This window comes from Hippocampus comes, unplaced genomic scaffold, assembly GCF_001891065.2.
Source record: "Hippocampus comes isolate QL1 unplaced genomic scaffold, H_comes_QL1_v1.1 scaffold22, whole genome shotgun sequence".
In the NCBI taxonomy this organism is placed as follows: Eukaryota; Metazoa; Chordata; class Actinopteri; order Syngnathiformes; family Syngnathidae; genus Hippocampus; species Hippocampus comes.
In genome coordinates, this window is record NW_017806175.1 from 4,538,457 (window position 1) to 4,557,095 (window position 18,639).

At 43.6% G+C, this 18,639-nt stretch overlaps 1 protein-coding gene across 2 annotated transcripts in view; it reads left to right on the forward strand.

Moving 5' to 3' along the window:
* The window catches only part of ralgps2 (Ral GEF with PH domain and SH3 binding motif 2), a 54,510-nt gene that overhangs the window by 10,468 nt on the left and 25,403 nt on the right, over positions 1 to 18,639 (forward strand). For both annotated transcript variants that reach the window (XM_019896797.1, XM_019896798.1), the window contains exons 2-9: positions 6,496 to 6,599; positions 7,421 to 7,548; positions 8,288 to 8,395; positions 8,960 to 9,010; positions 14,741 to 14,824; positions 17,241 to 17,330; positions 17,429 to 17,521; positions 18,227 to 18,353. In XM_019896797.1, the coding sequence (XP_019752356.1) occupies positions 7,489 to 7,548; positions 8,288 to 8,395; positions 8,960 to 9,010; positions 14,741 to 14,824; positions 17,241 to 17,330; positions 17,429 to 17,521; positions 18,227 to 18,353 (613 nt within the window). In that variant the 5' untranslated portion in view covers positions 6,496 to 6,599; positions 7,421 to 7,488. The remainder of the gene's footprint in view (positions 1 to 6,495; positions 6,600 to 7,420; positions 7,549 to 8,287; positions 8,396 to 8,959; positions 9,011 to 14,740; positions 14,825 to 17,240; positions 17,331 to 17,428; positions 17,522 to 18,226; positions 18,354 to 18,639) is intronic.

Sequence of the window (18,639 nt, forward strand, 5' to 3'; positions counted from 1 at the left end):
AGATGCTGAAATCGATGACATTTATATCTGCATATTCCAAGTCGTTCTTGTTGTCATGCTCAGGATTTAAGATGACTTTACAACCCCGACTGCAGCTTTGTATCCAAACTGGCAGTTATTGACGTCGGCATTATTTATTGTAGGAATTGAGCTGAGTAGGCCGACTTCAACGAGGCCGGCTCCTCGCTGCAAGACAGAAATATTGGAGACTTGTGCCCCGGCCGACTAAAATGTAGGTGAAACCAGAGTCGGAAAGATTTTTATAGAGAAGTCGCAAGAACCTGGGTGGAATGTCAGTTGTTGTCTCCGCGTAATGTAAGCTTCACTTGTAGGGAGGTAGAGAGAGGGTATATTGTTTAACATGCAAAAAAATAAATATTGTTTTTCTGTATCGGTCATCATACAGATGGGGAAAGAATAAAACAGTGATCGTGCATCCCTGAAACCGTGACAACATGATTATTATAGCATGACAAGAAATAGTTGATAGCAGAGCTCTGAAAAGGCGGCTTTGTCATATCAGATGCGTTTGAGCCCCGAACGTAATTATAACGTCTGTCAGGTTGAAACACGTCGTGCCTCTTTAAAATCAACGTCTTACACAAGAGCCCCGAGGGCCCACCCGGAACCTCGTCCTGGGAAAAGCCGAGCGTCCGTCTCGAGTTCCAATAACTGGGATGGCGCAAGAATAAACACCTCCGCTCGGCTTTCTGAATATGAGAAACGTCCACGGGGTGTTGTTGCTTATCCGGCAACCAGCTGTCTGCGCTCGATAAACTCGCTGAACTCTTCGGTAGTTGCGCCTCGACTTCTAAATAGGTCCAATACAAGAGCTCTGTCATAATTGTCTCAAGGCTCGATAATTATTTTTTTTTTTTCTTTGCAGAGCAGTTTTGTGAATCGATAACTTCACTTGAGGAGCAACTTTCTAACATTGTGGAGCAATTTTGGTAAAATTATGATCATATGACGAATGATAGAATCTACAGATTTTATTTCTTAAATTCACGTTTTGGATAGCAGCAAACATATTCTTATCCAGAAGTAAAGCAAAATGGATTTTTTTAAAAAAGCTCTACCGTAATGTAATTTTGATCACGTTTATTGTGCAGACCTCAATCTCCGTCTTTTCTTGTCATCCCTTCGAGTATGATAGTTGTCGGAAATATAACGTATTCGTGATGATTTCACGAGCAACTGCGCAACGTGTTTAGATGCACTAGCTCAGCGGTGTCAAACTCCACATTACAACTACTGGATAGCGCCGTGATGCCTGAAACTGTATAAAGAAGTCAAGAATAACGTTTCATTCAATTATTGTTGAAGTAACTCTAATGAGGGGTTTGGTCACAATAAAATGCTTACAATGTGTCACTGATTTATTACATGTGAAAATTGAAATTTTGGTACAGATTTTAGCAGGCATCATGGAAGTTGTCTTCGATTTGCTTTTGCGGGCCACTTAAAATGATGTGGCGGGCCACATCTGGCCCCCGGGGCCTTGAGTTTGACACCTGTGCACTAGCTGAAGTTGTTGCTCGCGAGCCGCTTCTGCGCTATTCAGTAGGTGTTAACTCTTTCAGGGACAGCTTATCATGTTATCAGGTTACGGGGTGCATGAAAGGGTATTAATGTGGCGCAAAATGCACATTTTTGACCGGCAAACTGCGATGCGAGGTTGCTCATTTCAAGCCTAAAGTCTGATTAGATGGTGGAGCTCTCTACTGAGTGGCATTCTACTGAAATCAAAGCTGCCAAGTTGTACTCGTGCGGCAGTGTTGACATTAGCCGATCCTTGGAGACTCATCGAGGAAGACATCGAGATGCTATCTTGATTCCTCTGACCGCATCGCTGCCCCTGCATTGTTCCACTGCCCTTTCCTTGTTAACAGTCCGTGCACTTCCACCATTTCCTCCCCCTCACCGCCTCCTCCTCCTCCTCTTCCTCCTCCCTCGTCCTTTCCCCTTTTCCCTCATTCATCAGTCAGCGTTGCTCTCATCGGGGGCAAGTGGACTTGAACGTGGGCTCGCCGCCCCGCCCGCCCAGGCAACAAATCACACATCACCACCCGGGCCACACGCCGCCACTTTACAAGTTTGGCACAGTGTCGGCATGTCTTATTTACTGCGAAGCGCAGCTGGGGTGGGCTCGAGTCAGGCGCAAGTCATCAATTCTCATTAGATATGTTATGACAGAGCAAGATTGTGTGACTTATGACGTGCTCAACTCAAATAACGGGTTGCATCGACCTGCTTGAAATGTAGTCGGGATCCGACTTGCTTGATTTTCGCCACGTCAATTTGGGACTTGTTTGAAACTTGAGGGGTTATACTTGAGTCACTGATGACTTCCTCCCAGCTCTGCCACGAGAATACTTTTTCCCCAGCTTTAAAAATGCCTTCAGCCATTTTCCTGATCATATCCTCGTCTAATGGCTTCTCTTTACTTCACCAAACCATACAAACTGTAGATGATTGGTCTTCACGATTTTTTTTTGGGGGGGGGCAGATTTGAGTGGGGAAAAAAGTTGTTATTTCATGGGTGCAATGAATCGTCCAAACTTCACGGTACTCTCCCGAAAAGAAATAACTCGAAACCGGTTATTGTTTACCCCACAGCCCTCATCTTTGACATTTTGCCTTTTCTCCTGGCACATCCTCCAATGACCGAGGCGGGACCGGAGCCCGTTTTGCTAAGGTTCTAATTATCAAAAGCAGAGATCTGTGAGGACGGAGAAAGGAGGAGGAAGAGGGGAAGACGTCCTAAAAAAAAAAAGCATAATCACACCCCACGGTGCAAGCGGCTGCCAGGATCCGAATTTAGAACCGGTAAAATTTGCTCAACATGCTGGAGAAGCTAGTTCGTTGGGCTGTGTAAGAATACGTCGACACAAGAAGGCACACTCGGTTAGCGTCGTACTTCCTGGGTTTAATTTGATAGTATTGTTTCTTTTTTTCATAAAAGTATTTTTCCGATATATATTTTCTGTTATTCTGACTTCACTATTGCGTTTGCGTCGGTTCGTGATCGGCTATGACGCGTTGACGACAAATTGGGATTCCGATACCGCTATACCAACGCAACTCCACCGTAAACCGAGGACCCCCGTATCTTCATTCAAATGTTGGATAAAAAGGAATCCAAATGTTTTCTTGCCCCTTACCTGTAAATTTGATGTGACAACTTGAAATTGCTCACAAGTATGACTTGATGTTTTTCCATTAGCTCCCTGCCGTTGGCTGCCATTTCGTCCGGGGGGGTGCATTCCGCCTCTCTCCAGTACAGTGGACCGGTGGGACCCCCTTAATCAATCACGCTCTCCTCGAGAGGGCCGCCGTTAATGAAGCAGCGATGATCAAGAGACCCTGCCGCTAAACAAAGAAACCCCCGCCGGAGATAGCGATCAGTGACGTCGCAGGCGGCTCTGTGCTCGGGAAGCAAAAGAAGAGGACGGCGCAGCTTTTAACGGGCTGTCACATCCTCTCCGCAACACACTGACCCACTTTTTACCCCACCCGACTTTGGCGCATCGGCGACGGATGCTCTTCTCCCAACACGTCACGTCCCGCTGCGGCCAGACTAAACAATGCGTCCATGCATGCGTACCGTGTTTACTTTACACCCGCCCCTATGAAGGCGCCGTGTTGTAACATTAGAAGGCTGTTCTTATCCTTTTCTGAAGCTTTGACTCTGGTTCTTCGTTGTGACGTCCACGAATGGGTAAGATGGAGAATGTCTGGACGGGTTAGTAAGTCTGCCTCACAATTATGAGGTTTGGGGGTTGAAATCTTAAGTTAGGGTCATTTTTAGAGTTGGATGGAGAATGCGCGAGTAGGAAAAATGCCGTTTTCTGTGTCACATTCCAACAGCGACGTCTATTCCAGTCTCGCACTCTGTGACCTTTCGCCGGAAGCACTAAAGCTATGTTTTCATCGAATTTCCCCTCACAGGCCTTCAACACTCTAATCTCATGTTTATGTGCTTGGACTTGGGACTCATCAATATATGCACGGGAGTAAATGGGATTAAGGTGGCGTGAAAACCAACTGGGGTTTATTGGTGCGTTTTTATGGCTACCTTGGAATAATAATGCAATAAAACAACGCTAGGGTAATCATCAGCCACCTGCTAGATTTTCGTAGTTTTTTTTTTTTGAAGGCATCATTTGTGATACAGATCTAATACTGGTTCTCAGATGACTGCCAGTGGTTATAATGTTGTGGTTTGTGTATATTAAGACTCGTTGACATGTTTGTTTTTTTTTTCCTGGCTCAAATTGAGGCGTTACCGTTACATCAGACTGCCCACTGACTCATCAAACACTTTTTCTGTCAAGTAATGTCTTGCGTTGTGTTCTTAGCGATTTCTTTTTCATTAGTGATTTTTTTTTTTCCGGCTTTGCAATACTTCCTCTCACCTTGAAAAGAAAAGGACTCTCCTGTTTTAAAAGATAGCTCTGAGAAGTTCAAAAAAATCAGAGGATACTTTTTTGTTTCATAAAATGCATGTTCTACCAGTGTGATTTCATGCAAACACTGAGACATACTGAATACAATAATTTATTTTTGTTCCATTGAAATAAAACATGGATTTTACAAGGCCCAACTTCCCAAGGTTGTAAATGGAGAAGCAACAGCGACCAGGCCAGGCCACTCGGCCATTATTTCGCTTTGGAAATGAGATGACCGCTCTTGACTTGAGGGGTGTGCATTTTTTTTTCTCTTTTTGCCTTTTTAGGATGCGAAAAGCTTGGTCATGGAATGTGGAGACAATTTGCAGTTAGTCTGCAATTGTGTGAATGTCATTTAGTAACCTGCCTTAAAATCTCTTTAACAAGCCCTGGCACGCCTTCCACTGTTTGTCACCGATAGTCTAATATTCTCTGTGCGTGGCAGTTGAGATTGACTCGAAATGCTGGCGGTGACTCAGAAGGCGGAGGAGGCGTCTGCTTTGTGTGGGCGCTGTTGTGTCGGACGTAAAGTGGATGGTTGCTGCCGAGCAGTGAACGGGCGTCATTAGATGTCGACACTTCTCACTCAGGTAGTTGGCTAATCTGTGACTGACAATGATACACGCAAGTGCCCCGACGTATGAACCTTTCAACTTACAAGGTGTAACTTGATCGGTGTGTTGTTTTTGCGTTTCGGGAAAATATTTACCTATCAAGTGAGCTTCAGTATGACATGCAAGCGCAAGTGAAGTTAAACGAAAAAGGAGCAAATTAAGGTATTGGAATGGAGGGGGTGGGGGGGTTGTTTCTGCCTAATAATGTTTCACACACAGTCACTTAAAATTGGCTCTGCCAAGTTCTGGGTGCAGAAACCCGTCGTGGGTGGCGGTTATTTAAATTGGCTCCGCTATTAAGCAAAAGTGCGAAAGGCCTCATTCACAGACACATTTTTCGAATCAGGCATGCAACTGACAAAACATGCACATTGTTGTTTCATTGATACGAGATGGGTGGGCAGACACTGCAGAAACACAACTATTAGTACACAAGCTATTAAGAAAGTATAATTTTCTTGATATTTCCATTTGAAAGAATGTCAATGCGCCAAGGACAGCGTCAATTTAACATTTACAAGCCAAAGTCTTAATCCCATATTTGTTCTGCTCATGAATTTTGTAGCCAACTCCATCCCTTATGTCCCTCTGTGATAACAACCTCGGGGGGATGATGGAATCTCAGCCCCCAACTGATTTCCAAAGGCCTGCCAGCATGTAGCATTTGTCCGCAGTTGCTCCACACCCCCCCCCCACACACCCCCACCCAACTAACCCTCTCCTCGTGCATGTCAGGTCGACATGTTGGATTCCTTTGAGTGCTGAGCCACCTAGTGGCCAGTCAGTACTACTTCATTTCGTGTGAGGAATCTGCCATTGAGCCAATGTTTTAGTTTAGAAAAAAACCTCACAGCACACGAGATAAAAATGTCTTTTAAAACGATTAATCGACAACTAAAAGGTTATCGAAGTATTTGACAATTATTTTGGATTTTCTTTTTTTATCGTCCTAATGCTCGGAATTTCAGCTTCTCGCATGAAATTGGACTGATTATCTTTGTTTTGAATCAAAATAAAACAATTGCTTTGACTTAGAAAATAGGCAAAATGATTAATGATTGTTTTCCAAATATGTTATGGACCGAACCAGTAACTGAAGCATGATTAATTTGTTTGTGCATTGTCAATTTGAAATAATGTCCTGTTTTGTTTTGTTGGGGGTGGGGGGGGGTCATTTCTTTTGTTGTTGTTTTTTTTTTTTTTTTTTTTTTTTTTAATAAAGGGATGGAAAGTTTTTTAAAAGCACCTTATTTATCGCCATATTCATCAATTATTAGTATAATTATGAGTTGCAGCCCTAACAAGTAAGTCGATATGTCAGTCCCACATACTTCTAGGGCAATGGCAAGTCAGCGTCATCAGATCCCTGGCAATGTAGATCACACGGGAACATTTGTCCAGAAAAAGTGACTTTATTCTTTCTTTTCAAGTTTCAACGTGTGTCAGCGGGACGCAACTTGACAGATCAAGACTTCACCACGTGGCGAGAGGCAGGGCTTACCTCCGGAATCATGTTCATCTGACACTCAAAACGGTGAGTCGAGGAACAGGCTTTTTGCATGTCAGTTTGTCCGCGGCGTTTGTAAGCGGCCGTTACATGTCGACTTATCGTCCCGCGTCAAATTGTGTTTGTATTTCAACCTGCTGTCAGGCTCACAACATTCTCCTTGTAAGATGTGTGTACCATTCTTTAAAGAAAACCTGAGCGATAAGTCGAAACATTTTTTCCCAGATAAATCGAAACGCATTTCGGAATAACACAATCACTTAGCAAAACATAGCAATAAGGAAGAGAATGAGACGGTTCGCTGTTCAGTCTTTACAGTGAGATTTTTAATTGCCAATATTTCACAAATTCTGCCATGGTTGAAACGGTTCAAAAGTTTGCAAGAACGGCATAAAAAGACAGTTTTCTGTAGTTGCAAAATCAAAGCCTCTCTCTCTCTCTCTCTCTCTCTCTCTCTCACTGACTTCCTCTTCCTGTCTCTCGCACGCTCGCTCTCTCGTCCAACGTTTGTTGTTCCACTGTTACATTTCATGAGACACGTGAGTTGTGCTGTAAGCTGTTTAGCGCAGATCTTTTCATCATCTCCCTCTCGTTCTGTCCTAAGCTGTATAAGTTATAGGGCCGTGGAAGTATCCATATGGTATGCACTGATCTCACTTAGACCTAAATTCAGTTTGTCTCCACGAGGTCAGTGAACTAAAGCTTCCAGTGGCCATGGTTGAATTCAGGTTTGTTGATGTGGAAATGAGTTTAGCCACCAGGTGGTGCTGCTTTACAGTGAGAGCTTTCTCTGCTGTAAGGTATTCACGACTGTATTTGTTGCTGTGAATTTTTTTTTGGCAGGGCAGAGCGGGCTTTTGCTGCAGCTGAGCATCATGAATGACGGCCTCCTGTGCTAGAGCTGCATGCTGTGGGAATGATGGACTTCCCCAATGGCCAATCAAGCCTCGCCCCGACTGCTGCCACCGTTTCAGAGGTGAAGCCGCTTCTCAGCAACACATCCTTCCCTATCCATCAATTTCCCCGAGACATTTTTGGTTAGTTCTCGATTTCCAACAACATGGAAAGAAACTACCCTATGAATAAAAACCCTATGAATAATTTATTTCACCTTCGGCATGACCAGAAATGATCACAGTTATTAGTATTATAATGTTGTGATAAGAAATGAGGGGGGGGAAAGTTCACTCTCATGCATACAAGAGCCCACAAAATGCCGTTTAAAGATGACAGTCATACATTTATAGTTAATAGTGGTGAGACCTTATTAAAACATTACCCCTCACAATTAATGAGCGCAGTGGTTGCCATTTTTTTACGTGTTTCCGAGACTTTTTCTCATACCATGATTACCCCCACGCCCTCACTCTTCCAGTGTTGATGATTCTACAAAAGTAGAAAACAACTGATGATTACATTAAGAAATATTTTATTTTCTGTTTTACTGCCTTTTTATCGGCCAGCTGAGCTTTAATGCGACACTTGTTGACATGCAGCTGTTGTGATTTTGGCGCATCTGTGCCACCGTTATTGAGCTGAGAAATAAAAAAAAAAGAAAAATCTGAATGTATCCACGTACCCCCTGCAATGTGCTCACGTACCCCAAAGGGTATGTGCATCCCTAGTTGGCAAACACTGAATGAGAGGCTTGTTTCCAGCATGCTTGTATCAGTTGCTTTCATTGTGATGAAACTACGTGCATATGTGTGTTCCAGAGGAGCAGCAGCTCAGAGTCTCTCAGTGACAAGGGCTCCTCCGAGCTGAAGAAGAGCTTTGACGCAGTTGTCTTTGACGTGCTGAAGGTCACACCGGAAGAATATGCCGTAAGTCTGTTTGTTTCGAGCTGTCCTTGACCAACTAACTTTTAAGGGTTTTTTTTTTTTTTTTTGAAGCGTAAGCACAAACCTAAAGTGCTGAGCTAATGTGAAACGATGGCCAGTGTCAGGTTGAGAACTTTATTATTTTATTTATCGACTCGAGTGAATTTACTGTAGAGGTTTTGAACACATCTCAATTTTTAAGGCTGGATTTGAAAGTATTGACAGTGGAGTTGGTTACGTGAAGTTCAGGAATGTTCTCAAACGTCTTGTTTCATGTTCCCTTATCGTTAACGCGGCCATATGGGACGTGCGTCACTTGAAATGTACATGAAAATCAAATGAATGGCATTAAATTGGGCTTGGATGATGAGACGTGCAAGCGTAAAATCCATCTTTGACACCAGTGACCTTGCTAAAGGAGTGCCGCAATGTGAGAGCATGCGTTTGGCCTCATTTCCGACCACAAGAGGGCACTCTGGGGCTTCTCGTCCTGATCTTTATGGTATGAAAAGCAGCGGCTGTTTTTGTGATAAATGTTCTAACATTTGTTTAAATGCTCTCCTCCAGGGCCAGATTACACTCATGGATGATCCTGTTTTCAAAGCCATCCAGCCCGAGGTGAGACAGTTTATGAATACACACAAAGACAGCCATCATAATAGAAATGGAATGAGTTTTACACAATAACCCACTTGTACGCCGTGAATAAAAGCGCATAACGGCTTCATGGCAAGCCTGGACAAGATTAGAGAAGTGCTAGATAGAGGTGAACTTGTATAATTTGAAATTTACCTAATAGTATTAGTAGCACGCAGCTGTCAACTAGTGCACAGTTTTGCCTCACTAGTAACATAAAGTTGTCCTACTAATATGCTTAATTTGTCCTACTAGTGAGGACAAAGAGCATAACTAGTATACAGACGTTAAGAGGACATCAAGGATATTGAATAGCACTTATTCATGGTAACAAAATCAGCAGTCGGAAACATGAACCAGAGTTTTGTAAGTGGTCATTCTTGACTCTTTTGAAGGACGCAGGAGCCCTTTTATTAAGCCACCTCGGAACGGTTTTAAATGTGAAAAGAAAGTGCCATAACATGTCTTCTTTAAATCGACCCACTTTGGGTGAGGATTACAAGTCCACGCTTATTGTGTCAGAATGGGAAAGTGAGAGCCCGCCTGTTACGGAGATGAAAGCTGCTGGAGGAGAATGGGGGAGGGGGGTAAACTTGATTGAAAGTCTTATTTTCCACTTCCTTGTGCTCCTCGTGGCCATATAATGCAAAAACCAGGCGTGTGTGTGTGTGTGTGTGCCTGCCTGTCATCTCAACTGTGTTCCCTGGCCGAGTAAGAATGTACTGTATTGAATAACTGGTTGTGTAATATTCTTTGAACTTGGCACCTGCTAAGTTTTGTACCAGACAGCTTTCCCACGTAACACGTAAGTGAATTCGTTTGTTCTGTTCCATGCCATTTTGACATTCTAAACTGTCAAAAGTGAGAAGAGGAGGTCAATATTTTATAAAAAACTAAATAAAGTAAGACTAATCACACTTGGGAAAGAAAGAGTGGGAACCAGTAGGTGTTTGCAGAGTGATGCTTGTCGCATGAGCAAGTGTATTTTAATAGCACGATCGCCTTTTTTTTCTCCAGTGTATTGTTTTGGTTCATGTTTCATACTTCTTTGCTAGGGTTTGGTCTTCATTTTGTTGGGTCATTTTATCATGTGGAAAAAAAATTTGCAGTTCAATTAAAAAAAAAATTTAATCGTACCCTAAAGTCCGAATCACACGACCAGCTTGTCTTAAGTTCCTCACCAAGATTTTTATTTGGTTGACTTTTGAGGAATATTTTCTCAGAAAATGTTGGTTTGTCTCCCTAATGTTCCCACTTCCATGGTTCCGTTTTCATGGGCTATCATTCAATTGTGCCATTAGAACGGATCTATCTTATTGTGCGGTGTTGTTTTCTTTTGGATAAAGCTCGCAAAATGGGAACACGGGAAAGAATCCCTTCCGAGACGAGATGAGAGGGTCCCTTTGTTTGGATGTTGTAAATTGAATTTCACGCATCGAGGTGCTCCCACCAGTCCGTATTTGCTCTTCACATGATATCAGATCAGACCTTTTTATATGATGCACTTGCAAAATCGTCAAAACAAGAGCTCTAGCCTGCCCTCCGCGGGATTAATCCAAAGTGCTCGAGTTTATTAAAGTATTCCGTCATGAAACCTAACCTACGTTTGACCTTACTGCTTTAAGTCAATTTGATTCAATGAGAAGCATGGTGGTCTCGTGGTTAGCACGTCTGCCTCCCGGCAGCAATGGAATTTTCATCGGATGAATGCTTCAAATGTCTCTAAAATCCTCAATAAATTTACACACACACACACACACACACACACACACACACAAAAACTGTTGATAGCACATGACTGTGTACCACCAAAATAGATGCTGTCGTAATTTAAGGCTTCTATTCTGATTGTTTTTTGGCAGATTTTTGATTTTTTATTTTTTTTTTCATTTAGGGCGAATACTGCCCACCCATCAATTTTTTTTTCCGTCATACCTCAGTTTTTATTCATGCACGTTGCACATTCTCTTTTCTTTCAGAATGTCCAACGTTGCAGGTTTTACCACTCCAGAGACCCAACTATTTGTGTACAAGCCATTAAAAAGGTCTTTTGGGGCCTATTTGTCAGTTTTCTATACCAGGAAGCTTGCCTGCCGACGTTCTTTGCAACATCTTTCCCTTTCACACATTTGAAAGTTATTCATCTCAAGCTGGGAGTCGATGAAATATTAAGTGACAGAGAACGCTTGCCTCTAAGTCACTCATGACCACTTCAGCCAAGTGAGTTATGTGGTGTGTCTGCCAAGCATCACTTCTTCAAGTCTTCAGGAAGCACGGCTATCGCGTTGCATTTTATGCCCCCGGCGGATGTCAGTATGTGCGCCTTTCTTGCTCATCCGCACAGTGGAAATCTCGTGGACGTGTCCGGATTGTAGATTGAAAGTTGTTTCTCGAGCATGACCTCCTGTCGCCTTAACGGCTTCCAGTGCTGCCAGTGAGATGCAAAGTGAAACCGAGTCTCGTGTCATTTACACTGTAAGAGACGTGGACAGGATCTAAGGGTGCAATTCGGCACGGCGTCATTGCCGTCAGCTAGAATACGCGTCACAAAAAGTGTTCAAGCTCAACTTGCGAATGTCACATGACCCAACTCACAAACAGGTGAGCCATGCTTGCTCGTTACCTGAGCCCTGAGCATCTGTGATGTCATTTTCAGTCGACAGCAGGTAGCAAAATGGCCTATCCCTGAGATGGATAAAAACATTTTTTTTTTTCTTGTTCATTCATATTTCACAAACGCAGTATTAATCATAATGCCGTGTTTGGATTAGTGGGGGGCGCATGGGACATATTATTGTAAAGAAAAGACTCGACGTCCACTTTAATACAAGTTAAGAAAAGTTATTTAAAACATTCAGTAAATTCAAACAAATATCCGTGTCATTGCCGTTTATACAGACCAGTGACCCCTTTAAAATAACACTTTTACAGGCCAGTGTAAAAGGATCTATGGCGGTATCAGGAGTCAGATGAGCTGACACGGCACTCTGGCTGGGAATCACTGCGCTGGACTGACTGTGGCAAAGGTTGCACTGCAGTGCCGTGATAACATGCTCTGTGAAATTTTACTGCTCTTGACAAACGATCAGTCTCGTGGTCGGTGGGAGGGAAAAAAAACGCACCTGGTAAAGTCGTCTCCTCCGATGGTGCGCGCAGGAAAAGGTTCTAATGTTGGCTTGGACATAGAGCAGATCCTAGCTGGAGTCTACACTTTGGAGGCAGCGGTGCGTTATACGTTTGCCCTCATCCCTATCGTAATTCTCTCTCCCCCTTGTTGTTGTTTCTTATCAAAACAAGAAGGGAACAAGTACGTCTGTTGACTCGCGGCACTAAACTTGGCAACGTCCCGCAATCAGTCAAAGGTTGTGCTCGGTCTCACCGCAAGCTGCTGTTCACATAATCAACAATCCCTGTTTTCCTTCCTGTTCGAGCGAATCCCCCTCCTATCTCTGGTCTCTCGCCGCAAGCACGCTTGTTCAATCAATTTTTCCATCGTGCCTCGGCTCTTGCTCCGGCACGCCGCGGGTTCTCAGGTCTCACAGGGTACCCGACGCTGCAGGTTTCCGTTTACAATGTAGACAATGGGAAAAGGACCGCTGCGGTATCACTAATGAGGTCATTCGCATCTGTGGTTCTGCTGCAGCTGCTGATCTTATTCGGCACCGTCTGGCTGTTTATATGATACTTGTCGTGACGTGCTTTTAAATCCTTCTGGGACCGAAGTGTGTCTAAAACGAGTTGCCGCTAGTTGTTCTCGGTAGCCCTCGTTTGGCTCTTAATTGACCCAATTTTATTTACTTGTACTTGTCCAGCTGTGTTGCCATCGGCAGCGCGTAGGGATGTTCCGATGTCTGTGGCTTGACTCTTCAGTCTTTTTACCGCAGCGTTCGTGAATCGAACAGAGACCACAGTGGAGCATCCACATTCAAACACATATTTTCATGATATCCTATAAAGTTTATATTTGCGATATACTGAATCCTCGCTGTTCGCTGGAGTTAAGGAGCAAGCCCTGACAACGACAGCAAAAACGTAAACTAATGGATACTTCCCTAAGTGCGTATAATTGCCTATATTAATAAATAAACCTTAAACGGCTGACCTCAAAGCACCCGAAAGTAATTTCACACTTATCTAACATTGATAAATGGCTTACAGATGATTTGACTTTGAAGCAATGCACCAGAAGGGCGAGTACGCTAGCTTGTATGTCACTGCTTTGCAAGCAATAAAAATAGCAGTTATGATTGTCCAATTGTTTTTCACTCAGTCGTGCATACGCAGTATCTTTTGAAGTGCATATTGTATGTAATAAGCGCCTCTATCTTTCGTTGCCCCTTTCCCGTACGAACTGTTAACTTCCGCCAGTAGCGATCTTTCCGTGCATCATCAAGTGGGGGGTGCGCCCCACTATTTGAGAAACACTGCGTTAGCTACTCCTCTGCTTACATGGGGCCATAGAAGCATCTTAGGGCATGACAGAAAGAGTACAAAGAAATCTGCTGATTGGGTTATTCACCAAATCATTGTTGTCATTTTCTACATTAAATTTCCCGAGGAAGGTTATTTGCAAATTCGTGGGGTACCTTTGATTACAAGCCATTGCAGTCTACATCTTAACTCACTTTCAAATCAATTTCAGTTTTGTCAAGAGTTGACTCCCGGGTCTGAAAAACTTGAAGTGCCTCCAGGCTTTTTTAGGTATCTTAATCACCCGACAAGTCCACGTGGCCCCGGTATTGCAAGATGAGCATCATTTGCTGAGGTCTACCCGATCGGTGGTCAAGAGATGTCAAGACCATAGAGCGCCTTTTGTTCAGGAATAGTCATGCAACGGTGTGGATCCTGCAGGGAATGATGATTGACGTGGTTTACGGAGGGGAAGCACATTATATTAAATAAACAGTTGACTTCCCTCAGCGAGACGGGCTCCTACTTTCTGGAGCAGCCACATCCTGGTTCCGTGCAGGGCGGTGATGATCCAGCAAGAGCCTCCATATCCTTGTCTGGACCCCACCACCATTTTGAACTCGGTTCTCAACTCACCGTCGTCTGCTTTTACCATTTGACATCGGATCTTACAAATGCTGAGGTTCAAATGTGGTCGAGCTCTGTCTAGTTGCCGTTCCCAGAAGTTGCCATACCAACGGTCACCCGGGGTTATTGTGTGCAGCCCTGATATAGCTGATCGTGTTTTGCTCTAAGTCAAGCCGGCTGATGAGGATTAAGAGGAGCACTCTTTCTCTTTGTTCATGTATGAAAATCCCAGCCCTCTTGTAAAATAAAACGAAATACTCACCCTATTATCACCACAGCTGCTGCTTCTTTTTGGACTCGATTGTGTATTAAGTACTCTATTGTTCCTTCTAAAAGGTCGAAGGAAATCTCTTTTGTTCTTTTTCCACACTGTAAAACATCCAGTGTCTTGAGAAAAGTACTTTGACATGATACGTATTTGCAAACTCGCAAATGATCAATAATTTCAACAGTTTTCACATCCACTTGTATCTTGGGTTGCGTAAGTCTCCGAATTGTTGAAATCTGAAACTTGACATTGAAATTAGCAGGAATTTATGTGCGTACACAGAAATAAACCGCAAATTTACACAATTGAATGCAAGCAGACAATTGTTTGGGGGGGGCGGGGGGCCCTGGCTGTGCCCCCCGGCGCTAGATGTCAATTCCCCTGATTGTTTGCGTGTGTTTTTTCAGGAGCTGTCAAGCTGCGGTTGGAACAAGAAGGAGAAGCACAGCTCCGCTCCCAACGTTGTTGCCTTCACGCGCAGGTTCAACCAGGTGAGCGTCGTTCAGTTAATTCAAAGTTATCTGCATCCAGGCAGATTACACCTCATTTTTCTACCCTTGTCCTCCTTTTGCATCATTTACAGAGCAAATGATCCTTTTTCACCTTTTCTTTCCCCCTGAACCGTACATAATCATCTGGACACCTTATCATCATCCTGCTCATAAATCAGTCTAAATGGTCTTTGTAAAATGTGTACAATAGTTAATCATCGCAATTATGATATAACATCATGTCATAGTCATCTGGAATTTAGTTGTTTTTTTTTTTTTTTTTTTTTTATTCCGTTCACCGAGCTCCCTTAAACCCTCGTTCGGTGCCTACCCAGTGTAAACGGATGAGACTATTATGCAAGAATGCGTTCCCGAGGAAACTCGTCTTTCCTGGCAGATCCCAAACGGTGATTCAAGATGTTGGGAGCTCAAACCCCAGCCAAGGAAAATTAGCTGGTTGGATAATGGGATTGGGCCGCCGGACTCCTGCCGAGCACCTCTAATCCCTCGTCCTTCACTTGTAGTTTTGTTGGCCCCGGTGTGCGCCAGGAGTGGAGCCGAGCCATGCAATTAAACACGAGGCACGGATAATAATTTACAGCCCGTGTTGACGAATGCGCAGTGATCTGACTTGATGCGTTTTGTCACAAACGCTGACGCAGTAATGATCTACATCCTGTAATACCAGATGTAAACGCCAGTGTTCCACAGATTAATGGACATTCAGAGATAGCAGACTGTCACACAAGCCGAACTCCCATCTAATCACATTTGCTGTCTTCCATTGTTGGTTCCAGGTTGTTACAGTCACCTTCAGACCATTAAACGGATTGATCCTGTGTCAAAATCTGCCGGTCTTGATTTATTTGGCAGTTCCCAACCCACTTGCGTGTGGGTTCCAGTTCAATTCGGTAGACCGATTCCACATGCTGCGAACGTGGCAATTAACAGCTCCCTTTTTCCACCGACATGTCAAATCGAGTCAACTTTGCATTCTGCCGAGAGGACAGCAAAGATAGCGCAGGAAGAGCATGTAAATGAGATTTGAACGCCGATCCTCAGTGAGTCAACTTTGCATTCTGCCGAGTGCAGAGTGAGTGCTTTGCCGACAGCAAAGATAGCGCAGGGAGAGCATGTAAATGAGATTTGAACGCCGATCCTCAGAACTATGAGGCAGTTGTGCCAACCGCTAGTGCACCGTGCTGTGAATATGCACTTTTTTTTTTTTTTTGCTACAATTCCTGCGTACCACCTGCATAGACGGAAGGTGGCAGCGGAAAGAGAATGAGACGGGAGTTGCTAGACAAACTTATCGTTCCACAGCTCCTTGCCTCTACCTCGAAAGAAAAACAACCCAAGGCGCTCTTTCCAGCAAACGGAAGGCAAAACCAGCTGTGGGGTCAGATATGTGTGCACGTCCCACACAGCGCACTGGGACTCGTCACACCTGCGCTGCTAAGCTGAGTGAGTCCATCCACTTACACTGTGGAAAAAGAGGACGACGAACAGCAGTACAGAATTTAAATGAGGTGGCATTTGGGGATAAGTCCAGATGGGCTGAGTGTTCTCAGGAACACATGGTGCACGTGGATGCCTCGGCTGACCGCCTCACACTATTGGACCAATTACCGTGCCTTCCTCTGTCTTCTTTCCATTTCTGCTTGATTGAATCAACGACTTGTTTGTATGCGGAACCATCCGCAGACTCATCCTCATCCCTTCTTGGTTTTATGTTTATAAATCACGTCAACCCTTTGGATCTTTCTGCATGTCTTTACTTTTCAATTGTAAAACTGTTTCCAGGTGTCTTAATGAGACCTCTGTGACATGTTTTTGTTTTTCACAATATTCCGTCTTAGGTCACAGTTTGTTGTCTCATGCTTGTCAGCCAGCCCTCCTTCCACCCCATATATTGCTGGGCCAATGATGAGGTTGGCTTTTGTTACTATGACAACTAGGGCACGAGCCTGTGCTTTGGGGCGACATAAGCTTCGCAGGCTGCCTATCATTGCAAAGTGGAGTCGGGAGTGAGAAGAAAAAGCCTTGGCGATGCATACATAAATATCCCCTGCCACTGTTTCATGGGGGATTGGTTGTTTTCTGCATGAAAGTGTTTCAGGGATTGTACTGGCCATCACTGAAAAGTGGCTTTGGAAATTCGCCCAGTCTGGCTGACCATGGGCAGAGAAACGTGTTTTGTTTTGTTTTTCAGCCCAGCAAAGATTTTTCACCATCATTAGCTTGTAGCAATTTCATCAGAAAAAAAATGGAAATATGTTTTTATTTGCAAGTAACCATTCTAAATACGGACTTTTGTAAGGTGCCATAATTTCTGCCATGGGTTTCGCATAAAGTCTGCTTTTGCTCAGCTCTATCGGTCTTTCTTAACATCTCTGCGTGTGTGTGTTTAATCTAGACCAGTTTCTGGGTGGTTCGCGAGATCCTCCACGCGCAGACGCTGAAGATCAGAGCCGAGGTGCTGAGTCTATACATCCGCACCGCCAAGGTACACACATCCCCCCCACCTCTGCATACCACAAACGTAGGTCCTGGCGATTGTTTGCATTGAAAACACATGACCAATGTCTCGTGTCGTTAACGTAGAAATTATGCGAAATGAACAACCTTCACGCCGTCATGGCGGTGGTGTCGGGCCTGCAGAGCGCTCCCATCTTCAGACTCACCAAAACATGGGCGGTGAGTATGTTTATCCCTACTTTGAAGCCAAGCCCGGTTTATTTAGTTGCCAATTGGGGGGCGTCTTAAAAGACAAAAAAAAAAGGACACACGAACAAAAGGCCAATGAAACATAACACATGTGAGAAAACATGATGGATGACAAGGTGTGGGAACGTAAACACATTCTTCAAAAGATTATGTTGAAATACGAATTTTAAAATCTTTTTTTTTTTTTTTTCAATCTAGACTCAACACTGAAATTTTAGGATTTTGTTTTCTGACAGATTATGACATTTTCAAATTTTGGGACAAGGGAGCATTTTTATGTTTATGCATGTATTACTTTGTTTCCGAAAGAGGCATTTATTAACTTAAGGCACTCCAATGGTGCAAATGAATGATGGAATTTTAAGTTGAAGAACTGAAAATCCCCTTCTGCTCACCATGGAGAAGAATTACAATATAATTTAAGAAGTGGAAGCCATCTCCGCTAAATCTAAGGGGGGAAAAAATGAAGAGAATAAGTAATATTTCCATTTTTACGTTATTTTACAACCTCTGTATTATGCAAAGAAACTAGAATTTGAACGCTTAAAAATGATTGGATATAATATAACAAGAATTGACAGTTAAAATCTTTACGCAGTTTAGAAAAAAAATTGTGCGCATTGCAAATTGTCTCCACATGGCTTATGTAACAATCCCACCATCGCATCCTTCCAGTTACTGAGTCGCAAGGACAAGGCCACATTTGACCGGCTCGACTTCCTGATGTCCAAAGAGGACAATTACAAGCGTCTGCGGGACTACATAAGCAGCCAGAGCATGGTGTCGTGTATACCATACCTCGGTAACTCTCACACACTTCACACACACACACACACACACTCTCCTTCCATTTAACCATTAGCCCATAAACATCAACCTGTAAAAACAAGAATGCAGAGGTCTGGAAAGGTTGTCTGCGTGTGTACAAAGAAGTTCCTGTTTAGAGTGGGATGTGAAAAACTCACAAAAATGGGAGTGAAGTGTTGATAACACAAAATTGCATCATCTGCTTTCTCTTCCCGGTGCTGAATATTCCGTTGGCTGGCATTGTTTTAAAACACCGGAGTTCTTGCCAGCTAGAACAAACG